General features: G+C 30.7%; 2 protein-coding genes across 2 annotated transcripts; both read right to left on the bottom strand.

Moving 5' to 3' along the window:
* Positions 1-4949: 4949 nt before the first annotated feature.
* Positions 4950-5732, bottom strand: LOC102669707 (uncharacterized). Its single transcript, XM_006601350.1, has one exon. The coding sequence runs from the start codon at positions 5730-5732 to the stop codon at positions 4950-4952; it is 783 nt and encodes a 260-aa protein (XP_006601413.1).
* A 4563-nt stretch (positions 5733-10295) lies between these two features.
* On the bottom strand, positions 10296-11049 carry LOC100777359 (histone H4). The gene has a single exon (XM_003549400.4). It carries the CDS (start codon positions 10786-10788, stop codon positions 10477-10479), a length of 312 nt encoding a protein of 103 aa, XP_003549448.1. The 5' UTR covers positions 10789-11049; the 3' UTR covers positions 10296-10476.
* Between the last annotated feature and the right edge of the window lie 546 nt (positions 11050-11595).

Below are 11595 nucleotides of genomic sequence, written 5' to 3'. Positions count from 1 at the left end.
CCATTAAGAAAGCAATCGGTGTGCATTTCCTTTCTTTGTAGACACTATAATATTGGTTGTATTATAGTGTTCGTTGAGTGAAAATCATTACATGATTTACATCTGAAGACCCCGAAAGTTATGATAATTTAGCTTTTATCATGTTCATTGTTCAAGAAGCCAATCCTCAATGAACTCGCAGTTAAAATGATTACTATATGCTCATCAACATTCAACATAATTGTGTTAGCGTTTGGTATTTCACTTACTCTTATCTTTCTTACTTCAGGGGTAAGGCTCTCTTTACTCTAGTCCAAGGAATATTAGTCCCCTAATTATGATGGAAATTGAATTAGAGAATCTAATTATGCGGATAACTCCTCTCAAATGATTCTTTTTTTTTTTACTAGACTTTTCTCACTTTAACACAAACCATATATTGTTGTAAAAAAAACATAAACCTTATAGAGTATGTACTATTATTCAAAGGGGATTTGCATCTTCGGTCTTCAATTTTTATTTTTAGTTTAAGAGAAAATATAAATTATAAATATTAAATATATAAGCATAGAATCCTACATGTTCAGATATTCATTTAAAAAATTAGAAGATAACTATAACAAAATGAAATTGCAAATAGCGTAATAATTTAATATAAATTAAATTTTCCTATACTATTATTTCAGTCGCTTGATTTTTCTTTTTCGAGTTACACTAATCGCAATAGTGTTTGAAATGAATTGAAGTTAATCAACCTCAGAATAATTGATACATAATCAATGTTCCGCTAGCTTGAAATGAAATTTAATATAAATTAAATTTTCGAAGTAATAATTATTTAATTAAAACAGAACTATAAATAAGAAAACAAGATTATTCCTTCTTATTGATTATAGCGTTGGACAAAAATCAGGTTCTTCTTTTTCCACTAGGAGCTGGGTGGCCTAGTCTTGAAAACTTTGTAATGCTTAAGCAATTGGCTCATAATTTAATGGAGAATGTGAAAAAAGTGTTTTTAGAGAAATACTTAGGGAAAAAATAAGGCGATATTAGTATTTTAGCCTTTAAACTTTATTTATTTCAGTTTAGTTCTTTAATATTTTTATTTAAACTTTTTTAATTTGTTTATTTTGTTACATTATTGATTTTAGTAACAGTAAAAAATGTTGTAATTATGTAGTCGTAAACCACTACTATGTCAATCGACAAAAAAAAAAACTAAACAGGAAAAAAATAAAATATTTGATATATTAAGTTTAAATCTAATAAAAACTATTATACTATAAGAAAGGACTAATTTAATAATTTTTAACAATTAAAATATTTAATGTAAAGTTTATTTGCGTCAACAAGGAATGTTCATTGTGTACCCAATAATTAAATCATCTATGTTAAGTAGAAGGGGAGACAAAATGACAAGTAGAACGATGAATGAATTATATAATTAATAATTTGTGGATAATTAAAAAAACGGGGAGATTGACATTGGAGGGTGAAAAAAGGCCCTTAAAATTAGTAACACCGTTTGGTTAATCCAATAATATTTAGGATTGTTTGTTTCACATACAATTTTATTATTTCTCATAATACAAGATTGAAAAAATTATCTCACAAAAATTAATTACAGGTATATTTTATTTCTAAAGAAGACATCATCTCACATTCTATTAATATTAATATTTAGTTTCAACAGAAAGAAGGGAGGAAAAATTATTACCATGAAATACAAATACTTCTTCATGAGTAAAAATCAATATATGTCTCTTACTAGTCATTATTTTACTACTCTCTCATTGTTCTTTCATGATATGTTTAAAATTTTTCTTGTCCAATTAATGTTTTTGCAATTTGATTTGTTGTCAATTTCATTCCTACATTTTACGTTAATTTTTTCCTTTCCCTCCAATGCTCCTTTTTAATAGGTAATTTTTACTCCTCATTCAATAATCCTAATCGTCAAACACACAACGAGGAGACGAGGGGTGTAACAAGGGTTTTGTAATAAAGATTTTAATAATAATATATATTCTTTGGAAAAAAATAACTCAATTAAGCACATGCTTTAATCATTCATGAGAGTATAAAAAATAATTCCAACCAATTAAAATAATTAACTAAGGGAGGTGGATTAGGATTTCAAAGAATTTTAAAATAATTTTTTTCTAAAAAAAGAAAAGTCTTAAAGTATTCGGTCAAGATTTTTAAATAATATAAATTAGTCTTGTGGTATTCAATAAAGTCTATTAAAATTTTTTAAGTAATTCAATAAAATTCGTTGATATTCAATTAATTTTTTTTACTACTTAAAAATGTATTCTAATATTTAAAAGTATATAAATTCCGATGAATTTTTTTTAAGATGAATTTTAATGGATTTCATGAGATTTTTAGTAAAAAATATACATTAAAACAATCTAATCCAAACCTTTGAGATTTCATGAAACTTTATTTCTTTCTTTTTTTTCCCTTGGTAATTGACATATTTTTTCTTTGTCCATCATACCTAGTATCTTGTCTCTTTGTTGAAAGCGATATACATTCATAATTTGTTTCAACTCTTTTGATGTATGGATAACATACCATGAAATGTGTGATACAAGAGATCTTCCTAATTCTTTGAATATTTACAATTAATGCATATTGATTATGTGTTCATACATATAAATGAACATAAGAAGTTGACTCGTGTATAAATGAATAAATATATAAATGAGATTTGAAATAATTATTAGACATGTTTTTTGTTTGGTGGGATCATTCTACTAGTAGACATTGCAGTATATGGTTTTTATAAAATTAGCGTGATGATTCAAGGGGAATGAGCATATTGTCCTTGTAAATATATAAGGAGAAATTAATTTATTATTAACAAGTTTATGATTCTTTGTATAAGATGAACTTTATTTAAAAATTTTAGATGAAAAAAATTCATGAATCTCTATCAATAATTTTAAATATTTTTAAGAATTTACTTAATTTTTTAAAATCTTAAAAATTCATAATATTTTTTAAAATTTTATGAATTCATATTTTATAAATCTATTAAAATCTAAACTACAAAATTCTAATTATAAAAATCTTTAAAAAAAATCTTAAAAACCATTGCATTCGTACAAAATATTTTTAAAATTCATATGATTTTTTTACAAAAAAATAATTTTTTAAAATTATAATTCAATATATATCATAAATATATTTTTAATAATAATCAAAAATAACATTTTCATATTATATTTCGGAAAAAAAAACTTCGGATTAAAAAATTATTCTTGAAACAAACACTTTTTTTTTTAGTAGAGACAAGCACATACATGGGCTTATTGTCTGTGAGTAACAGAATATCAGAATCTAGGCACTTGAGTAAATGGTAGGGTCATTAGCATGCTTTGTTAGCACACGCAATTCATAGTCCATTTAAAGCATCTTTCACCAACTTCACTAGACCGTCCCATCATAAGGGGAAAAATGGTATAAATAACTCAAAGGTCAAAAACTACATTTAATTACTAATTTAAAAATCTCACCGTTTTCTTTTTCAAGTCTTTAATTTAATGGCCCCATCATCACTTGTTGACAAATCACACAATATATTGCCGTGCTTAAACATATATTTTGTCTTTTATGGTGATTAAAAAAACGTTTTTATTATTAATACTATCAGATTTGAGGACTGAAATTAAAGAAATAAAAGTAAAAGAGTCCTTGGTAAAAAAAAAAAGGTTAAAAAATAATTAAGAGTAATTGAAAAATATCAATATAACATTAGTATACTTTTGACGTAATAAATGTTGGTATTCTTAATAACTTCGGCATGTTTATCTCCTTAACCTTGATCTTTAAAACTGACCTATCAAATTGGTGATAGAAATAATTGCAAATACTTTTTGTACTTGTTCATTGTCCTCAATTAATTCCATTAATTATGAATTATCTACTTAATCAAACAAAAATATACTGGTAATCACTCCACCTCAGTGACAGCATTTTTTTAGAAGCTAAAGGAGGAAAGACATTAAGTTATGTGGCACAAAATAAAAGCTTTAAAAGTTAATTGATAGTTAAAAGTTAACTTATTAAATTATAAGAATTTGGTAAAATTAATTATTGAAATAATTAAAAAATATAAAATGATAGAAAAATAATAAAATTATGATTTATTTTTAAAAAATAATAAATAAATAAATAAATATATTAAGAATAAAAATAAAAAAAATAAAATAAAATCATACTTCAAGTAAATATATATATATATATATATATTTATAATAAATATATTTAGATATGTGAATTATATTTTAAATTTATAATAGATAATTTAAATTATAACATAAAATATTATTTAATTAAATTTTAAAGCAAATATTAAAATTTAATTAAGGAAAATAAATAAAGGGTTGATATAGAAAGGTAGACAATTAAAAAGATCCCATGACAACAATTTACATCATCATTCAACGTCAACATCCCAAATATCCTCATAAAAAAAAAATAGAAGTTTCCCATTCCCACATAAATAGTGCTTATATTTAAAAAAAATAAAAATAAAAGGGCTAATATTTCGAGGCATACAATACAAGCAAGAGCACTGGAGCAGCCGGTCTTTGTGTCACTGTCGGATTTCTCGTGATTGTCATTCACTCCTATAATTAATAGCCATCAACCTAACGATTAAAAAGTACTTTAGAATTCAGCAAAATAAAAAAAGTTGTAACTTTTGTAGTAAATAAATAAACAAATCTCCTAATCCACTTGGAGGAACCATGATCCTTCACTATGCGTCCCCCACTCTACACAGAACACAATGTACCCCTTCTACGTGAAGTCAATATTATATTTTCCTTTCCCTCCAGCAACAATCCAATGACAAAAATACCCCTTCCATATCCAACTTTTCCTCCCAAACCACAGGGCAATTGCGTCAACATAACAATAAAACCCTCTCGTCACGTCCACCTCACGTGACTTCAAACCTACGATGCTTGCGGCAACGAAAACGACGTCGTTACGGCGACGCTGCTGTGATCCTTGCAACTCAGTGCCTTCAGTATTCTCCACGACACCTTCCCGGGGCTGCGATTGACGGCAACCTTCCCGCCGGATTCCGTCGCGACAAACATCGTTGCGGATGGATTCCGGCGAACCTGCCGGTTCTTCATGTCGCTGAGCTCCATCTCCGGCGGAATCTTCATCGTCCCGAACATCAGAGAGTACCAGCGCGGCTTCGTCGCCTTCTTCGCCGCTGCCTCCGCCGGCACGAAGCTCCTGGTGGAGGAATTCCGATCAACCTCTGGCGCCGAAGACTCTCGCAACCTGCTATGATCCAAGCTCTTGCTGTTCCTCATCATGAGTTGGCGAGAACCGGTGCACGTGCTCACACTGTTCGATCGCGTCACGGAGGAGAGTGACTCCGATCTGCGGCGGCGCGAGGGAGATTTTTCCTCCTCGACGATGAAATTTTTCAGCGGCTCTTCGGCCTTGAAGGGAACGAGTTTGCCGCAGAAAATGATGTCGTCGGCGGGGCACATGTCGGAGCTGCTGCTGCTGCTGAAGCCGTTGAAAATCTCGCAGGCGTGATCGGGTAATGAGGACGGTCGGAGAATTTTCTTAAACGACGTGTCGTCCAAGCTTGGAGTTCTCGAATTGCGGTTAAGTGGAAGATCGCAAAGCGAGAGTGCCTCCTCTCGTTCTTCTTCTTCTTCTTGGGATTCCACATCATCTGATTCTTTCATTATGTGTGCTTGCTCTTCTTCCATAGTTTAAGAAAATTATCAGAAAGAATTGTTTTTTAAAGAGGGAGAAGAGACAGTTGTTGTATATATATATGTGTTTTTTTTTTATATTTTTTTGTTATGAAAGGAAGTGGGGACAAGAAGAGAAGAGAAGATATAGCTCCTTTGACAACATACAAGATTGAATTTGTGAGAAATATTTGATTTAATTATCAGATAATATAATATAAAAAGAGATTAAAAAAAAAACTTTGAGTGTAACTAAACTAAAGAAAGATTAGATCGATGGCTAATTATCCAAAAGATCAAAGTTTGTAAGATATCTAATAGCGTCTCACTAAAGAGATAAAAACCTTAATTACGTGATTACGAAAAAGATAAAGAGATGGAGTGGGGAAAAAACAAAGAAGGGTGTGAGGGAATTATTAGTTTCTATCACACTTTTTTTGGGGGGGTTTGGAGTGCATACAACGATATTTGTATTTGCAGTTTTATTGTCAAGGTGCGGTGCTCTGGGGTTATTTTGGCGATGGCATCTAGAAAAAATGATAGGGAAAGGGTTCTAGAAAGCCCAAAACAGAAGAGGGATGAGAATAGTGCAGTGTCCATTTCTGTGCCCATAGAATGATTCCAAAGGGGTAGGTATTCTTGTGGCTATGGTAAGAATTGAGGGCTTCAATTGAAGATATTTTCGGTTCTTAGACCTTATTACTGGCTGCTTTTGTGATTTGCGACATTGCCTTGCCACGGATGAGAAAAGGCCCACGTATACGCACTTGAAGCCCCTTTTACAAATACAAACACAACACGAGTATTGCTGATTTGTCATTCCTCTTATTTGTCATCACCAACGTCAACTCAAAATCTTATTTTCAAACCAACCAATTTTTTGCAAACTCTGAATGCTTGTATAAATTAACAGTGAACGCAGTTTGTTGCCAGCCTATTAAAGTTGCAAATTTTAACACAACAAGCCTCTTTGGATCTAAGATAAGTACTTTTAAGAATTTATCTATTGAAAAATATCTATATTTCTAATAAAAAAAATGTTAAAAGTATTTATAACTTATATCCAAACAGACCCAATATTAACATCAAAGCAATGCATTTTTCCTTTTTCTGTATATAGAATTGATTCTTGTTTTGCTCAGTGATCAATTTTTACTCAGGCAGAATATGATTTGCTGCATGTTTTTTGTTATCTTAGGTACACAATCCCCTGACGAATGTAACACCTAGAGACTCGCCGTCATGGAAAATTGGGACACCTCTCAAATAGAAAACTGGATAACACCAAAGTATAGTATATTTTAGGTATATTTTCTAATAAATAAGACAGCCTCACACCTCATGCTCGACTGTGAAATTGATTTAAATGAATAAAATAAAAAAATGTACAAAATAATATGATGTGATTTAGTTAAAGAATAAAAACAAGTGGAATAAATAATACATATACTTATATGTTACATTATTTAATTGCATGAAATGTAAAACATTTATAAATCAATTCTGATTTATTTATACATATTATAATTCGGCATAACAACAGGATAGGTTGAGAGAGTTTGGTTCTTTCTATCTCTGTCCAAGGATCGATGGGGTGACGAGGGAGTTTAGGAGAAGTGAAGATTAAAAAAAAGTTAGAATAAATAATGCATGCACATGTAATGAAAAGGTTCATTATTTTAATCAATTAATCATCAATTATCATTAATAGTCAGCATTTTTTATTAGTTAACATTATAAAAACTTTTATATTAACAACAATTTATAAAATTTTAAATCTAACTCCATCCTCGATGAGGTTATGAAAACTTGGGAACTCCTCGACTTTTTAAAAAATTAATTTATTCATGTTTTTTAAATAATGTATAAAATTAATAAATAACAAGAAATTCAAAAAATAAGAAACTTAATAACTAAGTTGACTACTTATGAAATGTGTAATTTTTATTTCCATTTAATTCTTACAATGTAAATTAATTAACTCTTATAATACTTCATTTATATTTTTGATAAATATAAAATTTGAGACTGAGAGAGTGAGAATAAAATCCTAACTCTGTAGGCCTAGTTTATGGGTGGAGTGAGTCGAGAGATAAGTTGTTACGTCTTGGTTCATGGGCCCATAATCATTGAATCATAAGTTTCTCTCTTTAAGTTAGAACTCATAATCATTTAATCCTAAGTTTCTCTCTTTAAGTTAGAACTCATTTAAGGTTCAAATTTCACAACAACAAAAAAATATTTAAGGTTAAAATTTAGAGTATACCTTTGTTACAAATTTAGGTTATATAATTTTTTTTTATCATATAAAACTATCAATTTAATGTATACCTTTGATTACGGTATCCACAAAAGGATTCAAACCTCTTGTTAAAGTGTCCATCAGATGCTCAATTCAAAGTTCAAACCACCGATTTCATACTTCCTATATACTAAAGTCATTTTTATCAATTGAATTGATTAATAGGATATTAGTTATTAATTGACACAAGTTACATAATATTTGTTATTATTGACACAAATTCATTAGTCATCAAAACAATAGATCTTACATGATTATATGACTGTAATTATTTTTTTAATTAGTTATCCCAGATGTAGGATAGTATTTATTATATATTGGTTAGTTAATGCATAGATGTAAAAATCAAATTGTATGAGCACTATTTAATGTAAAATTCTCGCAATCATAATTTTGTCCGAAATTCCTAGTCTCTTGATTTTGCAAGACTATCTAGTTCTTGCTCCATGTTCCTTTTGTGATTTCTCTCTAGTGATTACCTTTTTTTTCCCTTAGCCTTATGTCTAGTGACAGGTATGATGACTTATTCATTCACCTTAATGGCAAGAACCATTATACCTGGGCTTCCAATTCCAAATATTTGTCAAAGATAAATACCTTTAGGGCCATGTTGACGACACAAGTTCTGCTCCTAACAAAACAAACCAGCCAAACAAATATGCTGCATAGGAAGTCAAGGATACACAAGTCATGGCATGGATCATTTTGTTGATCCTCATATTATTCTCAATCCCTGACTATTCAACTTTGCAGTCAAGATGTGAGCCTATTTTAAGAAGATTTATAGCCAGAATAATACTGCAAGAAGGTTCTAGCTAGAACATGAAATTTCTATATTTCAATGGGATAATCTATCAATTTCTGAATTCTATTCTCAATCCATGAATCGTTTGGCTGAATACATTGACATTGTCTATAAAGATTTGTCAAATCAAGGTCAAATTGAAGTGCAACAAGTTCATTAGACTACAAAAAGAGATCAATTTCTTTTGAAATTAACATATGACTTTGAGGGTATTCGGTCCAATCTCATGAATAGAGCTCTTGTCCCATTCTTGGATATATGCCTCAATGAGCTTCTTCGTGAAGAACAATGTGTGCTAACTCAAGCATCCATGGAACAACAAAAATTTGACAATTAGTGCAAAAAAGATGGTTGTATCATTAAAGAATGCATCACAAAACCACCAAAGAAAGCACAAACAACCTTTATTGCTACGACTGGTCCTTCTACTGTTGGTTGTGAATCAAAATATTTTTGCCTCTGCACAATCAATGCCCATAAAATGGTCCAACAAATGATAATTTCTGCATTCTTTGCTTTAGGACTTTTAGATAAACTTTTTTCTTCTTGTATTTCGTGATATTTTGACTCCGATACATCCAATCACATGATCATGAAAAAACAAAACACATAGAGATTGATTCTCACTCATTTCAAGAGATGTATGACCATTGAGTTATCATTTTGCCTAATGTTTCTACATATGTTCAATTCACCAACATTCACACAAAATCTGACACATTAGCACCATATTTTCTAGTCAACAAATTGATGCCTTTAAACTTACCAACATCAATTTAAAGGGAGATGTCAATAAAATTGATTAACAAAATCTTACTTATTAATTGACACAAAATACAAAATATTTATTATTATTGACACAAATATGTTGTTCATTCAAATTAATAGATCTTACATAATTATACAATCTTAATTAATTATCACACTTATAGAATAGCATTTATTGCAAATTATACTGTTCAATGCAGAATTCTAAGTAAGAAAACATCCGGTTTTTCATCTACAACTTTTGGTCTAATAGCTTTATTTAAATCTTGTTACCCATGTATTTCGATCATCACAATTCACAACCTTAAAATTTACAGTCGTATACCCCCCCTCAATTCAAAACCTTTCGATCATCACAATCCAACAATCAATACCGTCTGGAAAGCTACAGCACCTACATCGATAACTTTCTCCTATTCAAGCCAAACAGAATTATACCCAAGACTTTGAAACAAAATGTCACCAACATGTCATAAATTTACCATCCCATTTAATCTCAAGCACGGCAACAAATATCGCAATCTGATTAAATCACCGTCTCATTAATTTCGCGGGCAGATGACAATGACCATAATATAAATTGAACAATGAAATTCAACTTAAGCTTAAGAATATAGCACGATCTTGCAACTAAATGTTAGATAAGGGCAAGCTAAATAACGAGAAGGCATAAATAAACAATGCATTTAACCAGGCCACATCATAAAAAGTTCAAGTTAATCTTGATTACCATATTAAAAGTTCTCATAGCTACAACCCAAAGCGAAACAAGAGCAGTTGCTAAACCTCAAGCTACAGCTAAAGAACTATTGCAGAATATAAACATCGAAATTGACACTATAAGAAACCCTAATCGAGGACGCAGTGCAGAAATCCCCAATTGTCTAACCGCCAAATCCGTAAAGGGTCCTCCCCTGCCTCTTGAGGGCGTAAACAACGTCCATGGCAGTGACGGTCTTGCGGCGAGCGTGTTCAGTGTAGGTGACAGCGTCACGAATGACGTTCTCTAGAAAGATCTTGAGAACACCGCGAGTTTCTTCATAGATAAGACCACTGATACGCTTGACGCCACCACGTCTGGCCAGACGGCGAATCGCGGGCTTGGTGATTCCCTGAATGTTATCCCTCAGAACCTTACGGTGTCGTTTGGCTCCTCCCTTTCCGAGACCCTTGCCTCCCTTTCCTCTTCCAGACATGCTTGTCGATGTTTCTTTTTCTCTGAGATTCAACCTTGATGCTAAAATGAATATACACGCAAGCAAACTTGGTTGGTTTGCCGGGGAGAATCCAAAGGATTATATAGATGCGGCAATAGATTTACCGCCGTTGGATTTGTTAGCGATCCGTGTGGATGGGTATTATCACCGTTGGATCTAAAATGGTTAGTTCTGATTGGTGGAAATGGTGTGACGCGGATCGTGAGGTTTGAAAATTTGAATTTTGGGTTAGTGGGTGAATTTTTTTCGTTGGGAATTGTGTCTGTGAGAAAACACATTCTATTAGCACGAGAAGAGGAAATAATTGTGTGGAGCCAAGTGAATCCGATGGCGAGCTCAGTCGAATTCGGGAATTTTGAACGAAAAATGAAAATACCGTGCGCTCCATATGAAAATGTACCCACATTTTGGGTAAATTTGGGATTTGGCTCTACAACGCGGGAAAATGTAATTTGAGATTTGAGAGGCCAAGCTTTACTTAAAAAAAAAAAAAAGATTTGAAAGGCAAAGCTAGAAAATCAAGTCGCAAAATTGAAAGGCTTACGGGTAAGATTGTTTAAATTAAAAAAATACTTTAAAATATTTTTTTTAATAAGCTGCTAGAATTTACATCTTAAAATAAGTATAAAAAAAACTAACTATTTTAAGTAAAAACAATCTAGATAAATACATTAGAAAAATATAACATTATTTATTTTATTAAAATAAACATTTAAAAAAAAGCTTAAACAAACTCACTTTATATTTACTTGTAGTACTTATAAATTGTGATTCTATAATTTTGAT

Source organism: Glycine max, chromosome 17 (genome assembly GCF_000004515.6).
Source record: "Glycine max cultivar Williams 82 chromosome 17, Glycine_max_v4.0, whole genome shotgun sequence".
NCBI lineage: Eukaryota > Viridiplantae > Streptophyta > Magnoliopsida > Fabales > Fabaceae > Glycine > Glycine max.
The sequence above is the reverse complement of the archived record's forward strand: the minus strand, read 5'-3'. Positions and strand labels throughout refer to the sequence as shown.